The 25,826-nt window shown below is 38.2% G+C and overlaps 2 protein-coding genes across 11 annotated transcripts in view; one reads left to right on the forward strand and one right to left on the reverse strand.

Annotated features, from left to right (window-relative positions):
• Positions 1 to 14,146, forward strand: part of STX17 (syntaxin 17) — an 85,283-nt gene extending 71,137 nt beyond the window's left edge. For all 6 annotated transcript variants that reach the window (XM_079928016.1, XM_079928018.1, XM_079928017.1 and 3 more), the window contains exons 7-8: positions 6,505 to 6,591; positions 7,342 to 14,146. In XM_079928016.1, the coding sequence (XP_079784142.1) occupies positions 6,505 to 6,591; positions 7,342 to 7,581 (327 nt within the window). In that variant the 3' untranslated portion in view covers positions 7,582 to 14,146. The remainder of the gene's footprint in view (positions 1 to 6,504; positions 6,592 to 7,341) is intronic.
• Positions 14,147 to 14,883: 737 nt separating this feature from the next.
• The window catches only part of ERP44 (endoplasmic reticulum protein 44), a 95,163-nt gene continuing 84,220 nt past the window's right edge, over positions 14,884 to 25,826 (reverse strand). For 4 of the 5 annotated variants that reach the window (XM_079928013.1, XM_079928012.1, XM_079928014.1 and 1 more), the window contains 2 exons: positions 23,506 to 23,608; positions 14,884 to 21,576 (listed from right to left, as the gene is read on the reverse strand). In XM_079928013.1, the coding sequence (XP_079784139.1) occupies positions 21,475 to 21,576; positions 23,506 to 23,608 (205 nt within the window). In that variant the 3' untranslated portion in view covers positions 14,884 to 21,474. The remainder of the gene's footprint in view (positions 21,577 to 23,505; positions 23,609 to 25,826) is intronic. The other variant, XM_079928015.1, reaches the window with a different exon arrangement.

The following is a 25,826-nucleotide window of genomic DNA, read 5'->3' on the forward strand; positions in this document are numbered from 1 at the left end:
GCGTCTTCTCCCTTTTTTTCTTGATGAGTCTGGCTAAAGGTTTATCAATTTTGTTGATCTTCTCGAAGAACCAACTTTTAGTTTTATTGATCTTTGCTGTTGTTCTCTTTGTTTCTGTTTCATTTATTTCTGCTCTGACCTTTATGATTTCTTTCCTTCTACTGACTTTGGGTTTTCTTTGTTCTTTTTTCTCTAGTTGCTTTAGGTGTAAGTTTAGATTGTTTATTTGAGATTTTTCTTGTTTCTTGAGGTGAGATTGAATTGCTGTAAACTTCCTTCTTAGAACTGCTTTTGTTGAGTCCCGTAGGTTTTGGGTCGTTGTGTTTTCATTGTCATTTGTTTCTATGTATTTTTTTTATTTCCTCTTTGATTTCTTCAGTGATCTCTTGGTTATTCAGTAGTGCACTGTTTAGCCTCCATGTATTTGTGGAGTTTTTTTCCTGTAACATTTTTCCTGTAACTAATTTCTAATCCATAGTATTGTGGTCAGAAAAGATGCTTGGTACGATTTCAGTTTTCTTAAATTTTCCAAGGCTTGATTTGTGGCCCAAGATGTGGTCTGTCCTGGAGAATACTCCGTGTGCACTTGAGAAGAAAGTGTATTCTGCCACTTTCAGGTGGAATGCCCTATAAATATCAATTAAATCTATCTGGTCTATTGTGTCATTTAAAGCTTGTGTTTCCTTATTTATTTTCTGTCTGGATGATCTGTCCATTGGTGTAAGTGGGGTGTTGAATTCCCCTTCTCTTATTGTGTTACTGTGAATTGCCCCTTTTATGGTTGTTAGCGTTTGCCTCATGTATTGAGGTAGGTGCTCCTGTGTTGGGTGCATAAATATTTATAATTGTTTTATCTTCTTCTTGGATTGATCCCTCGATCATTATGTAGTGTCCTTCCTTATCTCTTGTAACAGTCTTTATTTTAAAGTCTATTTTATCTGATACAAGTACTGCTCCTCCTGCTTTCCTTTGATTTCCATTTGCATAGAATATCTTTTTCCAACCCTTCACTTTCAGTCTGTATGTGTCCCTAGGTCTGAAGCGGGTCTCTTGTAGACAGCATATATATGGGTCTTGTTTTTGTATCCATTCCGCCAGCCTGTGTCTTTTGGTTGGAGCATTTAGTCCATTTACATTCAAGGTTATTATTGAATGTATGTTCCTATTACCACTTTCTTAATTGTTTTGGGGTTATTTTTGTGGGTCTTTTTCTTCTCTTGTGTTTCCTGCCTAGAGAAGTTCCTTTAGCATTTGTAAAGCTGGGTTCGTGGTGCTGAATTCGCTTAGCTTTTGCTTCTCTGTAAAGCTTTTGATTTCTCCATCAAATCTGAATGAGATCCTTGCTGGGTAGAGTAATCTTGGTTGTGCGTTTTTCTCTTTCATCACTTTAAGAATATCCTGCCACTCCCTTCTGGCCTGCAGAAAAATCAGCTGGTAACCTTAGGGGGATTCCTTTGTATGTTATTTTTTGCTTTTCCTTTGCTGCTTTTAATATTTTTTCTTTGAATTTAATCTTTGTTTGTTTGTTTAATATGTGTCTTGGAGTGTTTCTCCTTGGATTTATCTTGTATGGGACTCTCTGTGCTTCCTGGACTTGGGTGACTATTTCCTTTCCCATGTTAGGGAAATTTTCCACTATAATCTCTTTGAATATTTTCTCAGACCCTTTCTTTTTCTCTTCTTCTTCTGGGACCCCTATAATTCAAATGTTGGTGTGTTTAGTGCTGTCCCAGAGGTCTCTGAGATTGTCTTCAATTCTTTTCATTCTTTTTTCTTTATTCTTCTCCTCAGCAGTTATTTCTACCATTCTGTCTTCCAGCTCACTTACTCATTCTTCTGCCTTAGTTATTCTGTTATTGATTCCTTCTAGTGTATTTTTCATTTCAGTTATTTTGTTGTTCATCTCTGATGGTTTGTTCTTTAGTTCTTCTAGATCTTTGTTAAACATTTCTTGTATTTTCTCAATCCATGCCTCCATTCAATTTCAGAGATTCTGGATCATCTTTACTATCATTACTCTGAATTCTTTTTCAGGTAGGTTGCCTATTTCCTCTTCATTTATTTGGTCTTGTAGGTTTTTACCTTGTTCCTTCATCTGTGCCATATATTTTGTCATCCCTTTTTTTTTTTTTGGACAGGTGGGATTGTGTTCCTGTCTTACTGGTTGGTTGGCCTGAGGCTTCCAGCACTGGAGTTTGTAGGCTGTTGGGTAGAGCTGGGTCTTGGTGCCAAGATGAGGACCTCCAGGATACCTCACTCTGTTGAATATTCCCTGGGGTCTGAGGTTCTCTGTTAGTTGAGTGGTTCGGACTCAGAGCTCCCACCGCAGGAGCTCAGGCCTGACCCCTGACTTGTGAACCTAGATCCCACAAGCCGTGCAGGATGGCACAAAAAAAGGAGCAGAACAATAAGAAAGAGTAAAAAATAAAATAAATTAGAAAACTAACAGATATGTTAGAAAAAAATTAAAATATAGATGAGGGTGTTCCCTGGTGGTGCAGTGGTTAGGAATCTACCTGCCAGTGCAAGGGACACAGGTTCAAGCCCTGGCCCAGGAAGATCCCACAGGCCATGGAGCAACTAAGCCCATGTGCCACAACTACTGAGCCTGTGCTCTAAAGCCTACGAGGCACAACTGCTGAGCCCATGCACCACAACTACTGAAGCCAGTGTGCCTAGAGCCCCTGCTCCACAACAAGAAAAGCCACCACAATGAGAACCACGCGCACTGCAACGAACAGTAGCCCCTGCTCGCCACAGCTAGAGAAAGCCCATGTGCAGCAACAAAGACCCAACGCAGCCAAAAATAATAAAATAAATAAATTTATCAAAAAAATATATATAGATGAAACAACAACCAGAATGTAAAACAATCACAATAGCAAAAAAGAGGAGAAAAAAAGAAGCCGAAAAAGGCCTTGGCTGTGGGGCATGGGGCTTAGGCAGGGGCAGGGTTTAGGTGATGGGCGGGACCTATGTTTAGGGCCCACAGGGCTGGAAAAGGAGGGGCCCAGGAGTGCCTCTGGCCTTGGAGGGCAGAGGACCAGGTCCAGGACCCCAGCAGGATCCCTGGGCCTGAGCGGGTCGGGGATATGCTAGGCGTGTTCCCCCATCCTCCGATCCCAGAGCTTCCCTCCCTGTTAGCCTCTCTTCTTCCCCCCCCACTCCTATGCCCCTAGGACCCATGTGGCCAGAGGGTGGCCCCAGAAGGCAGGGGACCAGATGTGGAAGTTCAACAGGCTTCCCAGGGCCGAGTGGGCAGGGGAAATGCCTGCAGCACTTCCCCTGATCCTCTGGTCCCAGAGGGTTCCCTGTCCACTGTCCACCTCTCCTCCTCTTCTCCCCACTCCATCCCTCCCACACCCCTAGGACCCATGCGGCCGGAGGGGGCACCAGAGGGCAGAGGACCAGGCTCAGGAGCCCAGCAGGCTTCCCGGGGCCCAAGTGGGCAGGGGAAACGCCCACCGCGCCTCCCCTGGTCTTCCGAGCCCCTGAGGGTTCCTCCAGGCGTGGGAACCCCTCCCCTCACCCAGCCACCCCTCATGGGCACCGGTCCTGTCCAGCCTCCACTTCTCCTCCCCCCTCACTCCCCCCCACATCCTATCCCGTCGCTTGGGGGTTCCTCCTCCCATCTCCTTGGGCTTCAAGGTCCCCCACCAGCGTCCGGCAGGTGCCCTAGTTGTGGGAAGATGCGAACTCCGCGTCCTCCCGTGCTGCCATCTTGACTCCATGCCCTTGGAAAAAAATATTAAAAACTTTTTTAAATTACACTTTATTGAAAAAAGGTCATAGAGCTTCAGTATCCAACCTTTTAAGAAAAAATCATTAAAAATATTTTTTCTCCTGAGGTCTTGAAATCACTCTTGGAGTATAGAAATGGCAATAATCCTGGCAGCCTGTACCATCGTGGCAGAATTATTTTGGGGCTGAGAGAAAGGAGACATGTTGCCTTTTCCCTCTACTCCTCAACTAGTCAACATATGACGGTTGATATTTTATACCTGTGACTGATCTGCTAGCATAGGCTTTCTGGCAAGAACTGAAAATGTTGGGGGTGTCCCAAATAGAAATAACGACAGAAATCAAGACAAGCTGAATGTTACAAGCACTGGCACTCGATGCCTCTTTGGGTTGGAAAAAGAAAGCCAACATAAAAGAAGTTTTATTGTCTGAGGAAAATACAAATTTGAATGAATGAATGAGTGAATGCTACGAGAGATTTAATGTTGTAGTGCCCCAGAAATTTTCAAGCATCACAGGAAAAAGTTTGATATATTTTTTGATAGAAAAGATGGGAGTTAAGCTTTCTTGGGAAGACAATGACTTTTCAAATTTTTACCCTCATACTCTACAGACACTGTCTCATTTTATCCTCAGTTCAGCTGTGTGAGGTGTAAGGATCATTATCCTCAGTTGGCAGATGAGAATACTGACACCTAGAGAGCTTGAGTAATTTGTCCAAGGGCGCACAGTGATAGTGCTGGGATTTGAACACAGGACATCTGACCAAAGGTTGTGCCCTTAATCCTATGGTGTATAGATACTAGTGGTTTTTAAAGTATGAGAATCATGGAGTTGCACCATCAGCGTCACCTGGGAACTCATTAGAAATGCAAATTCTCAGGCCTCATCCCAAGCCTGCTAAATCAAACTCTGGGGATGGGGCCCAGCAGCCTGTGTTTTGAGAAGTCCTCCAGGTGATTCTGATGCACACTCATGCATGAGAACCACTGTTGTATTTGCTCTGACAGAGATGTTGGAAGGAAAACTGATAAAGAACTTTTTTAGGGATTGTGTTAGAGATGTCAAGATAGTAGTGGAGAATATGGGAATGAAGGGATACCATGTAAAGCTCCAGTAGTGAAAAGGATATGAGAAGGGAAAGAATGTCATTGATACTGGTAGAAAGCAACTGTGGAGAAAAATTAGATGTGTTGTTTGGGTTTCATGTTCTCAAATGAAATGATTGGAATTAGAACAGTGTGTTAGTTATAATTGCTTCAGTATAAATGAAGAGGTCAGTTACATAAGGGCAATCAAATACTTCAGGATTAAAGTTGAATTATTTCACAGTCATTGTAGAAGTTGAAATTTAGCTGGGATCAAAGAGGGAATCTCTTCTTTTTTCTGTGAATTAAAAAAAACAAAAACTAAATAGTGTATATGTTGATGTGATTGTGGTTACGTGGGTTTATACATTTGTCAGAACTAATCAAAGTATATGCCCTAAAAATTGGCTGCGTATTATCATATGTAAATTCCGTATGAATAAGTTGATTTAAAAATGGGAGTGTGGGACTTCCCTGTGGCACAGTGGTTAAGAATCCACCTGCCAATGCAGGGGACACAGGTTCGAGCCCTGGTCCGGGAAGATCCCACGTGCCACGGAGCAACTAAGCCCGTGCACCACAGCTACTGAGCCTGTGCTCTAGAGCCCGTGAGCCACAACTACTGAGCCCATGTGCCACAACTACTGAAGCCCGTGTGCCTAGAGCCCATGCTCCACAACAAGAAAAGCCACTGCAATGAGAAGCCCGTGCACCGCAATGAAGAGTAGACCCCCGTCACCGCAACTGGAAAAAGCCCGCGCACAGCAGCAAAGACCCAAAACAGCCAAAAATAAAGAAATAAAATTTAAAAAATTTTTAATAAATAAAAAATAAATAAAAGTGTGTCAAGTAGTGAGTTCCTGTCACTGGAGGTGTTTGAGCAGAGATTCAGTAGCCACTTGTCAGAAGTGCAGTGAGGCTTCACACAGCTGAGGGGAAAATTGCACTCAATGACCTAAACATTCCTTCTACCCAGAGATTCCATGAGTTGCTGTTGTGTCAGCACAGGTGTTGCCTTTTTATGTAGAATGCTTTATTAATATGTTGGATCTGAAACATTTTAACTTGTCACGATTTTAAAATGTATTAAAGTGTACAGGTGTAAAACATGGGCCAAAAATAAAACATGGGACAGTAAATTCATTTACTACTCCCTAGTGCATATCACAGGTGGAACAATTTCATGGCAGATCAAGCCATATTATATTCTTATTCCTAAAATATAATAATCTGTGTTTATTGGATCAAGGGCATTTAACTCCTAAGGAAGTTTGCCTGTTTTAAACTGAAGCTTCAAAGAAGGTAAGTTAGAAAAGGCTTTTTGGTTTGATTTTGTTTTTGTTTTTTTCTGTAAAACCCAACATGACACGTAAATGCTTATTTAGATATTTTTCCTCCTGGAAAGTAGATTCATTTGGAGAATAATATGTTTGTATGTTTGATTGAATTTTAGTGTGAGATGCTTTTTCCTATAAAGGTGCCACCCTCATCTAATAATTAAGTTACCCTCTTTTTTTCATATGAGTGAATTTTACTTTCGACATCGTTTATCAGATGCTATTAAGACTGCAAGGCTGCAGTACCCAGGGCTCTGATTACAGGAATTAAAATAGTGTGTATTGGCTGACTGCTGCTCCCCAGCAGGGACGCTCACTCATAATTCCTTTGCATCTAGTCTCAGCAGGAGAAGATTGACAGCGTTGAAGACCATGTCAACAGTGCTGCTGTGAACGTTGAAGAGGGAACCAAAAACTTGGGGAAGGTAAGATTCTGCTCCTGCTGACAAATCAATGGTACTCTGGCTCTCAGGAATCCCTAGTATTAACCCAATTGATCTGCTCTCTTTAATGTTGAGGGAACCAGCAATTAAGAAAATAAGGAAGAAATGACACATAGGTAGTGCGAGAAATCAATGGCTCTTGTAATATTCTGCTCTAAGATTCATTCTGTTGGGAGAGAAATTTTTTCAAAGAGAATAAACTGAAGCCCTACTTCAAGGCATTTGGTGTTACAAGGGGATATTTGCAGGAGTTCAGGGAGAGGCATAGAGAGGGTTTCCAGAATCCAATAGGGGCAAAATTGTAAGGGCGTGACAGCACACATGGAGTGGGTCCATTTGTTTCCCATAGAATGTTGCTTTTAACCCCAGGTATTCGCACGAAATAATCTCTGCAATTTAAAAGCTTTGGGAGTATCTGTGGCTGCTGAAACTGTTTAAATAAGCCAGCTAGATAGTTAGTGGATTGATTGTTTTGCAAGTAAAATCAATTTATAGCAGTCTACTCTTTGTAGCTCATTTCTCTTAAGTTCTGAGATCTGGAGCAATTGTAGTACCTGTGGAATATTTTCTCCCCTCCCCTGACCCCAGAACGATCTCTAAGGTTAATTATGTACCACGAGTTAAAGAGGCATTGCCAGGAGTAATGAGAGGAAAATGCACATCACCACAGGGAGATATTCTCAACTCAATTTCTAAATTGAATTTTTTTTTTTTTTTTTTTTTTTTTTACAGGCTGCAAAATACAAGCTGGCAGCTCTGCCTGTGGCAGGTGCACTCATCGGAGGAGTGGTGGGGGGTCCGATTGGCCTCCTTGCAGGCTTCAAAGTGGCAGGAATTGCAGCTGCACTTGGTGGTGGGGTGTTGGGCTTCACAGGTGGAAAATTGTTACAAAGAAAGAAACAGAAAATGATGGAGAAGCTCACTTCCAGCTGTCCAAATCTTCCCAGCCAAACTGACAAAAAATGCAGTTAAAAACCAAACTTCAGTATTACTGGCGCCAACATGTCTATCCTTTGCTGCTGTTGGACACTCAGTCAGCTTTTGGAACATGATTATATCAAAATAGTGGCTACAGATGCTCAAGTGGGATTGAACTGTGATAAGTGGATATATTTTGTTGTTTACCGGGGTGTTAATGGGGATGTTAGAGATTGAGGAGCCTGGACTGAGGGTGTACAGTGTTTGTCAGGTAAAGTTTAAGGACTGCCAGGGAGCAGATTTTTTGCCTGGAAATGTGAAAACCCAACCATAACTTTGATAAGGATTTGTGATGTGTGAACATGTTGGGTTATGGAAGGATAGTTTTCAGAATAGTTTCTTCCATAACCCTGACTTGGAGACTCCAAGGCTAAGCATATTGTAAATATGCTTCTTTATCTCCTAAATATAGTTTTTTTAGGCATTTTAGCAGAGAAAAGAATAGAAGTTCAGCAGCTTTTCATATCAAGGGAAATCAGGACCTAGCAAGGTGCATGAGTAAACTGCATAACGGAGTCCATTTGGTGAGCCCTATTGCAATTTGGTCTAACAATATTTTCAAGTGAAGGAAAGAAATAGTGTAAGAAAATGGAAAGAGAGGCCCAAGTTCTCTTTCAGATATCTTAATTTATGACCCTGGCTTCTGCTCTGAACTCTTTTTTCTGCCTCTCTGTAAATAAAGAACACAGAGTCTCAAGTGGTAGACTTACAAAGCCAGTCACTAAGCTTGCTCTGTCAGCCTGTCTCTTAACACCTCAAATATCTAGTCCCCTCTGCCTTCCCTCCCTTGTAATTTTGAAAAGTTCTTTGACTTATGGGGTGAATTCTACCCATGTGTAATGCAGACTTCTCTCATAATCTGTTTTTTTTTTAACATCTTTATTAGAGTATAATTGCTTTACAATGATGTGTCAGTTTCTGCTTTATAACAAATGTTTGGTTTTTTTTGTTGTTGTTTTTGTTTTGTTTTGGTTTTTTTTTGGTATTGGCTGCCATCTTTGTTCATCCTCTACTGTAACCTCTAGGTAAAAAAGAAAGTGAGAGAAAGAGGAGGTGTCGATTTCCAAATACTTCCAGCGCTGTTAGACTTTGAGCTAAAAAAATAAGCAAGGGGGGAACACCAGATCATTTCCTGGGGCATCTTACAATTTCAGGGTGCTCATGTACTTGCCGTGCAGGGAGTGTTTGACCCTAAGTCTCTTAAGCTGGCACTTGGAGGAGCTAAGAACTAGCTTTCTACCTCACTTCTATTGCTACCATCCTTTTCCCCAGGCTTTGCTATCTCCTGTGATTCCTTCATTTTGCACAGCTGCTGTTTCTTCCCAAGAATGGCATTCATGCTTGCCTTTTCTCACATTCAAGGTTGATGATGGACAAAGCCTGATGCCAAAACTCAGTCCTGGTGGAGGATTTGTGGTGCTAATCTCAACACTTGACATTGACAGCAAGCATGGCTCAGCCCAACCCACTGTCTATCTCAAATAGCAGAAAAGTTTTAAATTTAGAAAAAAAGAACTTAAGATTATATAGGCAGCCTCATCCTGTACCCTCAACTGATTTGAAATAGGAAGGAACCACCTTTTGCCTTATTCTTTATTTTCTGAGGACAGAGGAAAGGGCACCTACACCACAGAAGATGTGAACTCTCTGCTCAGGAGCCAAATGGATTCATCGAGTAGTTGAATGGTTTATCACTTCTCTCTTGCTGAGTTTACTCTTAATAACTTTTATTGATTGCTACCTTTTACTTCTGTATCTAATCTAAAGAGACCTTTCTCTTTCATACTTTTTGCTTCTCACCAGTGAATTCCAATGAGGCAACCCACCATTTCTCATTGTTCTTAAATAACTGGAAAACATCAAGTATTGCTACCTGCTGACTCATATCTTTAATATAATACCAAGAAGGCAAGTACTTTGAGTAAGTGTCAGATTCTGATCCAGCATTTGATATGTGATCTTTATCCCAACCTGTAACGTTGGGATAAATACTTTTGGACTCCTTCTTTCTATATTTTCTGATCCTTGCTGTCCCTTTAACACAGGGCATTCAAACCAGAATGAGGATCGGAATTGCCCAGGGTGCTAATTTAAAACAAGATTCCTAAACTTCAGTCCCATGGGTTCTAATAATAGCCAATCTGGCCTGGTCAGCTAAAATTATAAATTTAAGATACAGTTATATCAAGATTCAGCTGTATTGTTGAATTCTGTAATTTCTAATATTCTACCCTTCAGCCAACCTAAAATTCTTATTCTGCCAACCTAAAATTGACTAGCTCACCGTCTTAACAGCAGTAGGGACTCATTATACTGTCAGGCTGGTTTTACCTCAAGACGTGAAGGAGAAAAGAGGCCTGTTATTGACCCTCACAGTTTGTTTTGGGAGCTCTCCTTTTTACTGAGCCAGTGTGGGACATCACTGTGGTATATGCTCATATAGGCCTTTGATTTTTACTACTCATCAGGATTTGAATATTACTCAAACAGTCTTCATGCTTAGGCAAGTTACAATCCTTTTAAAAAGTTTTATAATTTAAAATTATTTAGAAATTGTATCTAATTTCCCCATAATAGAACCTAATAGCCAACTTTTTGTAGAAATTCTAGATGTGCTTAAACAACTATAAATGATATACCTATAAACTATAAAGTGTTTAGAAGTATAAATTAGTCAATATAACACAGAAACCAATCTTAAAATAGAATTTAATGCCCTACAGTATCAGATTAAATTTATCTTCTCTATGATTCATGTCTTATTTTTATTGCAACAAGTCAGAAGGTAAGGAACACTTCAAGTTCTTAAAATTTACAGGGTCTCATTTGGATAAAGGCAGCATTCCTAAAGCCTTTTTAATATAATAATCTGAGAATTTCTCTGTAGAGCAGACTTTGAAACTTTTTGGTTGTAATCCACAGTAAAAACTGCATTTATATCAAAACTCAGCATGTGCATTATGGAACAATACTTGCCATTATGTATAGTGTACTCTGATGTTTTTTATTGTTTCAGTTTTTTAAATATTCTAGTTGTAACCTACTAAATTGATTTCATAATCTACCAAAGGGTTTTTTGACCCTTAGTTTGGAAAAAAAAAAACAAACACCCTTATAGAGGAACTGATATTTATGGAGTATTTTCTGTTTGCCAGGCACTTCACTAGGCATTTTACAGGTAAGGAAACTGGGTCTCAGAGGAGGTAAATAATTTGCAGAGGGTTATTCAACTACAAATGGGTGAAGCCAGGATGTAAACTAGGTCTGTTGAACTACAAAAACTTTTGTTACTCTCATACTGTGTTGCTTCTGTGTATTAAAATTGAGATGGGCTATTCACTCTGCTTCACCCAAACACCCATATATTCTGTAAGGCAGGCTTGCTTTGAAATTACACATGCCATTCATTTGCACTTTTCTTAAAATCTTCTGTTTCCTCACCAAATGGCCAGCAGCCTCGAAGTTTTTAATGGTGGCCAACGCAGAAGTACGTAGTGCTGAATTTGGTCCTTAGACTATAAAATTAATAGTGTTTCCATCCCACCCACACATCCTACAGATTTCCTTATATTTGTGAGTCATAGCCATCACTTAAGCAGTGCTTTTTATATTGAATTTTAAAATAAACTTTAATATTTTTTAAAACAATCATAACTCATAGAATCAAATGATTATCCCTTAAAATGGTACCCTTGGGAGGCCATGCACTTACTGTAGTGATGCTAGTATTACTTAGAATATTTTTGAAACTCTTCTTTTGGAATTGCCTCTAAAGACATTTTACAAATCACATAAAAAAGCCATCTCAGTGTTTATCAGTCACAGACTATGCTCCCTTGTCCTTATGACCTCTTCTCTCTTCCTTCCTCAGTTTTGCTTTTCTTCTGCTGATTTAGCTCTCCTACCCACCTAAGCTGGAGCCAATAACCTAAGAAGCCCCAGAAAAGGGGTGTGCTGGCCAGAGTTCCCGGAGCAAGAACTTTCAGGTTATACTGAAGCCGCGTGCTGTATAGGGAGAGTTCTGCGAATCCAAAAACCTTCCTCTGTGGGCTGCCTGCCTGCCCGTAAGTGCCCTAAAGTAGTTTGCACAGGAGTAAGGACTGAATACTGGCGTTGTCTATCAATCACAAGAAGCTGTACATGAAATGTACAACATTTTTCTCCAGTGAAAGTCACAGAAGCCAAACCAAGCCATTCTTTGTGTTAACTTAGAAAAGTCATTTTCAGGGTCCCCCTTGCCCTTCGTTGCTGCCACATGACATCTTTGGGAGGAAGGATGAAGAAAAGCATGGGGAAATGGTTCTCCTGTGAAATGGGACATTTTCTTCTCATAATAAAGTATAACATGGCGGTGGCTATCAGGTACTTATGAGTGCTAGAGACTCTTTTTAAGTAGTCAGAGGCCTAATGAAAAGTAGGGAGGCTTCCCCCTAGCCTAAATTAATGTGAACAGTTCAGGTTCTGTTTGTGTTTTGATTAACATTTCATGTTGTTTCTAACAAGATGTTCTCAACTATTTATATTCATTAATTTGACACCATTTCACAGAGACACTTCTTGGGTATTGTAAACAATCAGTGGTAGAAGATCCACATAGAGTCCATATTCCTGCCCTCAAAGGAATTACTTATTGTGGGAGACAAGAAAAACGTCTGTGCAATATTAACAACAGAAATAAATTCATATAGAAATGTAAAAGGTGTCAAAGGCAAATGATTTGCCCAAGATTAAAGCTAGTTAGCACAAAAGCTAGAATTATAGCCATGGTCTAAGAAAAAAAAAAAATCCACAAAGTAATTTAACTGAGTTTGTTACACCATATCAGGTTGCCCGCTGAAGCCTGTGGTCTTTCAGACCAGCTTTAACATTCCAAATCAGTCAACAGCTATAGTGGAAAGAGAATTGGATGGGGAATCAGGAGATCAGAGTTTTACTTGTGGCTTTGTCACTTTTACTCAAGCGTGGCTCCTTTCTCCCATTCTAGCCAGGGAGTCTCCATTCTTTCTATCTAGCCTCTTACTGGGTCTTGTTAATTGTTTGAATATTAGTTGCGTTCATTTCTTAAATATATTCATAACCATCACTCTAGTAAAAGACTTTATTACCTCACATCCCCTACCTCATCTTCCCCAACTTTAGGCCATTCCCCACATCATTGCCACAAGAACTGTCTTTCATTTTTCTGCTGAAATATTTTCAGCAGATCCTGTTGAATACCTGATAAAGTTCAGCCTTCCATATACTGGCCCCAGCTTTGTCTCTTCATATTCACTACTCAACCATGTGACAATGCCACTGAAAATCAGACATTCCGTAAGAATGATTTTAAGCTTTTTCTATGGTGAAGGTACAAACTGGTAATAAACTATGTTTATGTTTTTTTCCAGACTAAAGCAATTTCTGTAATACTACATTTTACAAAACTAGTCAACTGAGTTTTGTTTAAGCTCTTGAACAAGTCTAGAAGTTGTTTCCTAAGGAGAAGAAATCTTTTGTCCCCTCAGAGGAAATTACATTCAATTTCTTAACCTCCAAAACAATGTCAGTCTTGTCACCTGTACATTGGATAGCCAAAGCATGCAGATTTTAATTTAGCAGCATAGATACTCCAGACTTGAATGGACCATTGTCCAGATCCTGTGAGAAACTTGACTAATAAATATTTGAGGAAATTACTCGAGTACATACATACATGTTATCCATACATTTCTCAAGTACTTGAGATTGTCTTTTATTAAGGTTAATCACTAAAAAAGATGTTTACCAAGATATCTTTAATTAACCCCCTAAAGATGTTTTCCATTTTATTGTTAAAACCCTTGGTGTTAGCAAGGTTCAGCACAAAAAAAGGCCCAATGGTGAGAATTTCTATAAATTATGTAAAGCTTACTGAATTCGCTTTTTATGTTGCTGAGTGGTGCTTATATGAGGAAACATGCAATAAATTCATTCAACAAACGTTTAACTGAATGCCTGTTGTATGTTGAGTGTCAGTGCCATACGTAGAAAAATATTAGACCTGTAGGATCTACCCATGTAAACCATTCAGGCTAATGAATTCAGATACTCAAAGCAAGTAAATCACAGTAAAACATGGTAAGTACCCTAAAAGAAGAGCAAAGTAATATGAGGACACAGAGAATGGAGTGACTCTTTCTGCCTGGAAAAGACGGGAAGGCTTTGTGGAACAGGTGGTATTTGAACAGTACTCTATAAAGAAGAATCTGCCTGACTGAAGACCAGGTTTGTGAGCTTTCAAGTGGTAAAGGAATTGCTCGTACAAAGGGTTCAAAACATGAACGAATATTCATGTTTTAGTGTGCTTAGAGAAAACAAAGGAATGGGAATGATGAAGCTGGTTAGATGAAAATACAGGCTATGGTAGTTTTCATACGTGTATGTGTATATGTATTTAATATGTATATATTTTTGTATATAATAATTCTTTGTTTAAAGGGATTAATGTATTGCTTTGTGTCAAGTCTGTTATAAGCCTCTGAGTTCTTCCTTTTGCCTTCGTTGCCAGGGAAGTTAGTAATAAACCTCACATTTGCCTGGACTCTTGGTATATTTGGCATATTTGCTTTTCTTTCCCACATGTAAGAAATGATTTGTGCTTTCTTGCCTCTGCTGTAAGATCCCCTGCTTGACATTGAATGCCTGCTTTCTTCCTATCCTGTTATTCATTCCATAAATATTTATTGAAAACCCACTGAGAAAATAGTCATGAAATTTACTTTTGCCTTTTAGTGTCCAAGACCTTCATGGTCCAGTTTTCCATCTCTCTATGAATATTTCTTGACAACTGCAATTCAGTGGCTTCCATTTTCACTTGGGGCTAATTCTGCAATGTTTTACAACTTCATAGGTATAAAATTCTTTCATTTGTGCTAGTGTGATCTCCATAACTAGAATGTAAGCTTCTTACAGGGAAGGGACCTATCATCTGCTTCTTAGAGTATTTTATAACACAAAGTACAGTGATGAGAAGGGGAAAAGAAACTACACCCCTATCAGTGACTCCATGATGGTGAGTGATAAGGTCATGGCATGTGTGTTCTGCTGTTTTCAGGGATACGTACTGAAATGTTAAAAAGCTTTCTAAGACGTATCAAACCTTTGCTCAGTCCTCACTTTTGTATATTAACATAGGAATGAATGAAGCAAAAGAAGAAATCTGGATAACATCTCTAAGACTTGGAAGTCATGAATTGAAAATTTCAGAATTTGGAGGTAAAGACATTTCAATCTCTTTTTCCAATTAAAAGTCATGACTTGGAAGAGAGAGGATATGAATCACTGAAGAAATGATGTGGGAAAATTGTGTTATTTTCTGTCTTACCATAAGATTAGTGGGCTCAGAATATTAGGGACCCAAGAAGGCTTTATAATCTGATGGTCTAGTATTGAAACAGAATAGTGGCAGGAATTTAAATGGTTTCTCAGGCAAATAGATTGGAATTAGGCAAGGGCAAGGTTCAAGTTAAGAGGTAGGCATTTGACAGGATTTGAACCAAGTTTTCTAATACTCAGATTCATGTACTTATTCCACCAAACAGCCTCTCAGTGTGTTAATAGGAATGAAAAGGAATAAAGTGCTCGTCACTTACTAATTCTCCATAGAATTAGTCCATAGGTGTTATTTCCCTTTCTTTCCTCTCTAGGTTTTATTTTTCATAACAGATTGCTGCCTCTTATCTGGGTGAGGATGGGGGCCAACAACTCAGGGCTTCCTTAGTGTTCCCCTCCTTGTATCCCCCTCCCCATTGGTACCTTACCCATCTTACAGGGTAGTCATGAAGATTTAAAAAGTTATACATGTTAAGTGCCTAAATGGAGCCTGGCTCATAGTAACTGTACAAATGTTAGTTGCTGCTGTTACTGTTGTTAACTATTACTATTATTTTTCCCCAAAGTTTAAACAAAAGGCACATTAATGAAAAATTATGTACCTACAAGAATAGTGTTAGGGAGACACCTAAAATGAGTGAAGACTTGATAAAAAAAAATAGCAAGTATTCTTAAATTTTTTAATAGGCTTAGTTATTAAGATGGTGGTATAATGGTGACAGATGCTTGGTGGAAAGTATATCTTTTTTATCTCTATTAAGAATGCTACCCAAACATAAAAATGTATAAGATCTGGTTAGGAACAGGGTGATGATACATCCCATCTTGTCTGGGACAGTCTTGATTTACATCTCTTGTCCTGGTCAAATTATTACTTAATGCTCCCCTTCACTCTCAGATGTCCTGGTTTGGATGAAAAAAATTACACGGTCACCCTAGTTACACAGGAAGTGGAAATAAGTGTGGGGTTACCAAAAAAAAAAAAGCATCTATGTTTTAAAATAATTTATAGTTTCTAGGCTCAGAGAAAAAAAAAAACATCCTAAGGTTCGTGGGAACTTGTAGATGTGATCCTGAAGTACTACCAGTAATCTTCGAGGAACCAGGAAACAGAAGGTGCCAGAACACTGAGCTTGGGCAAAAGTCTATTTAAGGGATAAAGTTGCATTCCAGAAGCCAGAGAGCAGGGACTTCACCTTCTAATCCTAGAAAATTTTTAAGTGGACTATTCAACAGTATTTTAAATCAGAAAGCCATGCTCATTATGAAGGCAAAGAATTATGCAGAACTGATAAATCAGAAGAGAGGCCTTGTTTTTTTCCCTATGTGCATAGCCAGGGATGCCCTGCTCTATTCCTCTGCTTGGGCAATGGTTAGGGCAAGAAAACAATCATAGTATCAGGCTTCCAAGACTGATCTGATCTTCCCTAGGCAAGTTTACACACGGCATCATGAGAGTGGGCATACAGCTTCCTCCCTGGCATTCATCCCAGTAAGTAAAACACATGAGAGACAGCACAGATGGGCAAGTATGTGATCTTTTAGCTGAGTGGCCGAGTTGGGAAAGAAACAACAGGACAGCAAGGCCTAGCAATACTTTGCTATTAAAGTAAGATACTAATAGAGAATAAAAATAGCCTCTATTAATGTAATTCTCCTGGAGGGGAGAAATTTAGGAAAGTATAGCTCTTTCTATTCCTATGCAAGAAAACCACTTCTTGTGGGAAGGCTCCCTTGACCCCCCAGCTGCACACACACCTCCAGGCGCCTGTGGTTAACTCACAGCACGGCACCTACAACATTCTATTATAATCATCTTTTTACCCGTCTATTTTGCTCCTTCGCTCAACTTTGAGCTCTCTGACAGTAGGGGCAGTCTTGTTCACTGTTGTATCCTTAGCCTGGCAACAGTAGATTAATGCTTGCCGAATGGTAAATGTATGGTGTTTTGTAAACCACATGTGGTATTCTGTCAACTCACTGTAGTCTGTCCTTCCACGAGGCTGAGTGACTAAGCTAGGGGTCAAATCTGCCTCACAGAAAATGTGTAGTGTTCATGGGAAAGTTTCCAGCACTTCTGCAGGACTCTGCACTGCCCAAAAGAGCACTCCAGTGTCATTCTGAAAGTTATGCATCTCTGGGTTGGTGTAAGATTTTAATCTATTCTAGACTAAAACTCTTAAGACCCCATAATCAATTTAGGGTATAGGATTAAATGTGACTAGATATCAGATAATTGGCATTCACAGATGACCGAGTCCATTCCAGTTATGGTGATGCTTTCTTGTCCCTTATTCATTTGTTCATTTATTATGTAATTTGGCGCTTTTTTTTTTTTCCATCAGAGACTTATTAATCACTCACAGTGCTCTAGGTTGCTGGAAATACAAAGATGGAGCAGTTCCTGCTTCCAGAGCATTCACATGGTGATAAGGAAAAGGGATACATATACTTCCAATTTTCTATTAGACTGGGTATTCTAAAACATATAAATAAAGGGCTGTGGGACCACAAGTGGTGATAATTCATCCTGGGCATTGAAGGATGGACAGAAGGAATTTACTAGGCAAGGTAGGGGAGAGGGAATAAAGGGAGCATTTTAGAGAAGCAATTTGTAAGCTGCACTTTTCCTCTTCCAGTGACTCCAAAACCTATTCTCTAAGGGCAGGCCAGCCCTTCCCCAGTGTGCTGTGCAAGAGGGACCTTTGACGCTTCAGCTAAAGGCTAGGTTTGAGTTATCTGCACATGGATTCATATAGCTTCCCATTCTGAGTCATGTACTATTAAATAATCTAAAAAATAACTTTAAAACTGGAAAATCTTGCGACTCTGGTCATCTGGATTCTGAATGTTCATATTTATGACAAATTGAATTAGTAAAAAGTCTCAAATATAGAAATATTTTATAAATATAGTTTTATTACTTGGAAATACATACAAAAATTCAAACACAGCTAAAAAACAGTTGCCAAGCAGCAGTCCTATCCAACCTGTTTTAATGAACACATAAAACAGTTATAATCAGCATAAAACAATTTAAGTCCTAAAACAACTTACTGTCTTCAGGGTCTTTAAATATTGGGCTTAAAAACTGATTATTCTTTACAGTTATTTAAATCATTCCCCCAAATATAGACTACTAACATTTCAGTTTGGTTCATATTTTATTTAGAAAACAGCAAAAGCCCTTTAACGATTTTGAAAACTGGAATACTATTTGTCCATTTCTAGTCTTCTGTTACTTTATAATCTCCATGGTGTCTCAGAAATTCCCAACAGTTGCTAACAGAGCATTTGCAACATCCAGCAGCTCTCTGCAATACTGAATTTTGGGCCTAAGAATCCTAAAACTATTCAAGGTGACAAGATTTTTACCTCTCATTTTTGCAGTTTTGCTTATGTCATTTTTTTTGTCCATGCAGACTAGACCTCCTTGTCAGAGAAAAACAAAACAAAACATTGAATTATTCTGCTTTTCCAGATTGTTAATCCAATATACTCCTTTTCTATTCTTTTTGCCGATTCAGGTTTTTAATTCTTTCTTGGCAACTTCAGCATTTTCTGAATTTTTTTTAAAATTTAAGCTCATTCTGAGCTTTAACATTTCAAACACTGATTTTTATATTTCACTTTGCTCTTTTTGGGCTTTATCATGCCAGTTTTTCCTTCTTTTATATGTGATCTTGACAAATTGACTTCATCAAAGAGCTCTCCATGAGATGCTTTAGATGCCCATTGTCTGTCTTCCTCTCTAGGTCCATTTAACTTAAAAAAGGTTCAGAATTTCATCTAAAGTAAGTTTTCATCCTTTTATGGTCCCCCTCACTACTGTAACACTTTTTGAAAAACTGGAAAAGGTAGTGGGCTGACAAGCAGTCTGATTTTGGTTTTGCAACTCGACTATGTTCTTCAGTCTAGTCTAGCATCCCTTCTCTTCACGGCTAAGGAGCCTGAGGCCTGGAGTAGATTGGATAAAATTAGAAGACTTCCACCTGTAATATTCTCTGATTCGTGCATGGTTCAGAGGGGAAGACGTCTAAATTGTGAGTTCTAGATTCCTGGAAGTTCTCTCTTTACATCCAACTGATGACAAATCCCTATGGAATCTCTTGTATTTGTTCCTCTCCATCTCTGCTGTCACTGTCTTAGTTCTGGCCGTTATCCCTCCTCTACTGGACTCAATTTAATCATAACCTAGACTTGCTGCTACAGTGTTCTTTCTCAAACTTAAATACGAACATACTTGCCTGCTTAAATTTGTTGCTGGATCTCTACTGGCTATAAGATACAGTAAAAACCCCTTCCTTAGCTTGGCATACAAGGCCCTGCACAATCAGCTCCAACTTTCTTTCTCACTGCCCTAGCCACAGGCCTTCTCCCCACCCGACCCTGCACTAGCCCTGTGGCAGAACTTATTTTATCTAGTGCATTTTGCTGTTTCGCACTTGAGCTTGTTAACTTTTTATGAAATTGGGCACCAAGTCCTCATGAGTGCTGAGCCTTTCAGGGATACAAAATTACCCAAGGTCACTGCATATCTCATTCATTCAATAAACATATGATGATGACTACTAAGTGTCCAGAAATGCTAGGCACTGGAGACATAGGCATACAATTCAGTATCCTTGTCCTCAGTAACTTCACACTCTAGAGAAGACAGTGATGATAGTGGCAGGGCTAGAGCTTAAGTCCCCATATGCATGAATGCTAAATAAAGTTTCAGATCCACTCACTTTTTTAACAGGCACTCAGTTATATTAGATCACATTGAACATGTGCTCCTTGAGGCCTTTATCATAATAACTACTCTAAAACCAATTCTGTGCAACACAATTCTTAAGTGTTATCTTTTGTTTACTATTTTTTAAAAGCCAATTACAGGATTACAAATTTATTCCAGTCAACTGCAGGTGCTTTTGGTTTTGTGTGCTAGTTTAATGTTTGTAAATTTTCATTCTGACCACCTCACATTTGGTCCATCTTCTGACCTGAAGACTGTAGCTCTGATTTCAAAGTTAATGATTAAAAGCAATGAAGAGAACAGAACTAAGGCCCAACCTTTAGGAAGCTCTGTCCTGCTTTTCTAGCATCTTCTACTAAACATGCCCCTTACTACCTTGTTAACATTTATTATTCTAAATGAAATGATGGGTAAGTCATGCATAACTAAGAATTTTAGGCTGATTTTTAAAAATAACAATCATTAAATATTTATTATAAATATTTATTTTAAAAGAATTGGAAGATGTTACATATATTACATACTACATATAATGGCACATGTCAGCCTTTTAAGCTTAAAAATAATCTTTCCCCAAACTGGGATTGACTTAGACTCCAAGTATAAAATGACTCTTGGCCTATAGCACCAACCCAGGCCCAGAGGAAAGCCAATTTTGAACCTGTCCTCTGGCATTGGGCTTCCTGATATGACACTTGAGGGTCCTCTCCCTCTGGTTTTGTTCCCTGGCAGTATTGAGGCCTGGCACAGGGACCCATTTGACTACACCGCAGGCCTAGGAGATCAGGGAATCTATAGGGCGTAGGGTCCTCTAACAATTTTACAATGGAAAAAGCAAAACAAAACAACCTATGTGCCTTATTGTCTTCATTTTTGGTCTATACAACTAGAACAAGACTACAAGATAGAAGAAGGTTAGAATTACTGAAATACATTTTCTCTGCTGGTTTTTCTCTTTGGAAATTTAAGTATCGTGATAGGAGGAGCCTTAAAAGTCATCTAGTTCAATATTGGTAATCTGTTCCACTAGTATCTCCTTTTCCCAGATTTAGGTATAATTCAAAGTTTTAAATGCCATCCATATGACACTTTGTTAGACAAACACATAGAAATTTAATAACACTTTTCATTTTCTTTTTCTTAATTCATAAGGACAGTTCCTGCCAAATGTTCTGGCTTATGGCTCTCCTCCTCTTCATAGTATGTTTAAGTTACACATTAAGAATCCAAAAAAAACCCACTATGGAATTTTCATAAGCAACATCCAACCAATCAGTAAAACACAGTACACAGTGTGAAAATTTTAATTTATTCCCCCCCCAAGTATCCAGAATACGTACCCCCTTAGCTTTGAGAAATGTGATAACTAAAATAACCAACAGAGGTGATCATATATAAAGAAAAGAAAGAAAAGCACATACTACACAAGAAACATCTCTAAGTCCTCCCTAACCTAGTAGTGCAAGTTAATGGTATATTTCTGGCAATGTCACCTTTCACTTGATTTATAAAAATTTTACAAGACAGATGTAAAGCAAAGATAGACCTCAGATTTAAAGTAAAGATAGGCCTCTGATTTTTATTTATTTTTTAACCCTAGCAGATTTTTTAAAAGAGGCTGTATTAAATGACAATACATTTTGAGTCAGGGAGAAAAAAAAATTAAAAGCCCAAAACTTCTTTCAGTTTATTCAAAATAAAAATACACATAGAATTATGAAAATATAGGTTTACTATTTCCACCATGTAAGTTGATGCTGCTGTTTGAAAGGCTTGCAAATTGTTTTTCCAAGTTTTTAAAGCTCATCTCGATCCCTCAATAAAGTATACCTATATTCACTGGGTGCTAGTTTCTGGAAGGAGCTCTCAGGTGGACTGCTTGCTACATCTTGGACTTCCTACAAGGGAAAGAATAAAACATTTTTACATCAGTATATTTTATAGTTATAATATTTTAAGAGTATTAGATGAATAGTAACTGCCCTTTAATTATTTGCTTAATAATCAATAAAATATAGCTACTATGTACCAAAGACAAGAGTTAAGTTCGAAATCTTGCTTTCCCCGTTTCAGATGCCCTTAATTCAGCTTCTCCAAGGCAGGGCTGCCACAGAGCCATGAACCATGAACCTGATGACAGTTCTGAGGTGTGGTGGAGAAACAAAATACCTGACACCTGGTTGCTTTCCTAGAATATTCTGTAGAGGCAGCATAACCCTAAGTTAGCCAGAACCCTTCCCTCTTACAAATGACTGCTGAGATTATTAAAGGCACCTACTCTGAAGATAGAGACCTGGATGCCAGCAATTATCAAAACTCAGTTGACGTAAGGAAGAAAAACACTGCAATACTGCAAGAAATTAATTTCTGTAGTATTTTACTTGTACACCAACAGTACATAAAAATATACAGTGGAAATATGAGTGACTTCCAATAATTTCAGAGAAAAGACAGTGTAGCCTATCTCTACACCATGAGCTCCTCAAGAACAAACATGATTATCATTGTTTTAGTATTCCTGTAGTTTACATAGGCACATAGTACATATAATAGTACATGATATATATATATGTGTGTGTGTGTGTGTATATAAAAAGCACATTCCCATTATAATCGGAAGCAGTGTGTCCACAAACTTCCCTTATTAGTCATGTTCCCCTTCCCCAATATATTATTTTTTTGCTGAGATGTTTAAGCTGAAGCTATATTACTATGAAACGAACATGTATTTGGTGCCAACTATGTATTAGTATGCAAAGATGAATAAATATGAGTTCAGTGTCTAATGGAGACGCTGAAACAAATCAGGATAATATAATAATAGCAAGCTACATCTTTTCTTAATCTGATAAAATACTAAGCAGGCCTACTTTGGGATACTGCCAACAAAGTTTTCCTGCATCTGTAGTTGCTTAATTATCAAAGAAAATCTGACCTCAGATTTCAAGGAAAAAGCATGTCATCAGATTCCTAAAAGGAACTCTTGACGCTGAACTTAATTTGACTCTTAAAGAAAAATTCACTTAGTTTTTATTTTTCTTTTACATGTGGTGGTTCTTTGGACAAAATAGTGGATTGAAGTTCTGGGCATAGGCAATAAGAGTTTTGGTATATATCTATATATCTTCCCTCTCAGTATAATGGTAATAGACGTGATATAAATCAATAATGCATCCAAATGCAAATTTAGGAATATTTAAGCAGAACTTATACAGAAGTTTAGAAAGTTACTTGTAACAGAAATTCTCAGGTTAAAAAATATATATCTATATATCAAGCAAATATAAAGTTGTGCTGATAAAAAGTTGTCCAGCACTCTAAATCTCAAATGGAAAAGCTGCATTAAACTGTAAGTTTTGAGCATTATGAATACTGAGCATTGAGCATTGAGCATTATGAGGGCTCTTAGGATATCAAATCATTATTTTCTTTATAGTATGGTCAATCTCTCAGCCACAGAGGAAGGCTTGAACAATTAATGGAATCCACTGATTTCTTCACTAATTACCTGCTTCTAATCCCTACCTCCTACTTCTGTATGAAGCCAACTGTATTTAACCCTCTCATAGCCATTTTCCACAAAGGACTTACTCAGACAACCTTCATTTTTATGATCAAGAAACTATATTGTAATATTCTTGCAACTTCTCTGAAGGTTTAAAATTTTTTAAAGGAACATAATTTGTATATTATCTAGAGTTTGTTCAGAATTACTTTACAAAGACATTCGGGGCAGAAACTCAAGCCTATGCAAGAGCTTCAGAGTCTCCTCAAGACTAATTGAAAAAGAAAAAGAGTTCCCACTGAAAAACAAACAAGAGTCCTACCTGTCCTGGGGCTGTATCAGTTGGGTCAGGACCATGATGGAATTCTCTGTGTAGTTTTCCAGAATGTAAGTCAAATACGAACTGCTTGAGTTTTCCAGGAATTCTAAAACCAAAGTAAAATAAAAATTTAGCTTAAATTATTTAAATGGACTTATATCTATTTTACCAACTTCACAACATTAAAAACAATTTTTAAAAAAACTTACCTACAATTCCACCATCCTACCATAACTATTAACAAACAGGCCAGGTACATGTCAAACATTTTGACACAGTTGTAATCATGGTATGTAGATACTCAATTTTGCCTTCTAATGCTTGCATTTGTTTTATAGACATTTTTCTATGCTTATTGTAACAGATGCATCAGAGTCTATCAAGATGCTGTCCTAAGACTTACTCCCTTACTGTTGGGCATTAATATATTTTCCTTAATATATATAACTGCAAAACTTTATGTTCTGCAGAATTACACTAAAAATAATAGGGGCTCAAGGGAAAAATAGTGTTAGGGACTAACCACTTAAAACTATGTAGCTTTGTAACCAGAGTACTACTAAGAGCCTAGAGCAAAAATATTGGCACCCTTCAGCCTCCTCCAGCATTTGAGCCCTGTGTCAGCCAGGTGACCCTATGTAACCTTAACCTGGAGCTTAGCAGTCCTCTTCTGAGGTGTATGTAGGTCCTTGAGGGCATTCACTGCCAGCACAACCAATTTTATCAAAATAATCTAAACCAGGGTGTAGCTTTTTCATGTTTTTCTTAAACAGAAGGGGAAATTTCTTCACAACTTCTTCAACCACACAGGCAGTTTCACAGTGTTCACAGCTTAACACTGTGAAAAGCAAAGCACTTCTCAAGGCCATGAAAGTGGCCTTTTTTTTTTTTTAAATGTCTTCATATACCACTAAGGCATTGTCTTTTATGGTGAAAAAGGTTTCTTTGGTGGCTTCATACTATTCTGAGGAATATAACATGAACCAACACAACTCACTATACACTTGACATCATTCCCATAATTCCCAATCATTGTAATGAGCAAATCTGCAGTACAGAAACATGCACTGTAGCAAAACAGACCAATATAAAGCTAAGCAGATTTATGTATCAGCCGTTTTTTCTTCATAATTGTTTCCTCGAGTTGTATCTGATAAAGTAGGAGTAATAAGTTAAAGAATAAGAACTTTAAACAAAGTGTGGGCAAATTATAGGCACAAAACATCGATATTTACTGCTACTTGTCTACCTGTTTGTTCTCTGAAGTCTTGTCAGCACATCTGTCTTTGTTTATTATTAAAATTTGTTTCACTAATTTGATAAGTAAAAGACACCAGCATTTTAATTTCCATCTCTTCAGAAATTAAGCATTATTTCCTTTGTTTTAATTTATATTTCTGCTCATATGAATTGTCCTCTACCGAGATCAATTAAAATTCATTATATTTTTAAATAGAAACACTTTGTTTTTCATAGCCATTACAAGAATTAAAATGCAGGTCCACAAACACTTTAATTCCTTCAATAGAACTGACTTTTTAAATCACTACTTTTTTGGTAGCATACATGGCTTGTGTTAATATTACCAGTTTCTTTTTCTTTTTATCCTCTCCTGAGGTCCTGCAAGTGCTGTTTCTTCTCTTCAATAACTCCCACTGAGATGTAACAGCCAATAACTTCATTGTACACCCATTTTGGCTCCCCACTAGCTCCAGTGCAACAGAGGCCAGCAGGTGCCAAATGCACAGTTTACAAATACAAATGACTGTCAGGTAGCTGTATTGACAGAATGCCTCTGAAAGGTTCTCTGGTACAGAAGAAATTGCATATGCACTAGAGATAAACATTGAGAGGATATCAATTTAAATTTAATCTGACATCATCTACTGTCACCCACAGGAAAGTGCTAAAATATATCCATTCAATTCAAAGAACTGCAAAGAATCTATAATGTTTAAGATAAAGCCCCTGCTAATTTGTTATTTTACAACGTTCAAAGATGATCACAACCAATACAGTGTGAATTGCTTCTTCTAGTCGAGCAATAATTTATAATTAGATCTTAAGTGTAACAAATTCATAGAGTACACTCAAAACAGATTTTTCCCCAGCTTGAGTTTTTTCCCCTTGTCAACATATGAGAGAATTGTGAGCAAAAAGCAAAGACGAGAGATAGGATGAATCTGAATTGATGTGGTAGAAAACAGATTACAAAAGAACTCTTATCTAGCTTGTGGCTAGAAATTATCCATCATTAGGTAACAATCAGTGAATAAACAATATATTGTCAAGAAAACAACATGGTTATCCGTTAAAAAAGGAGA

This window comes from Stenella coeruleoalba, assembly GCF_951394435.1.
Source record: "Stenella coeruleoalba genome assembly, chromosome: 7".
Lineage (NCBI taxonomy): Eukaryota > Metazoa > Chordata > Mammalia > Artiodactyla > Delphinidae > Stenella > Stenella coeruleoalba.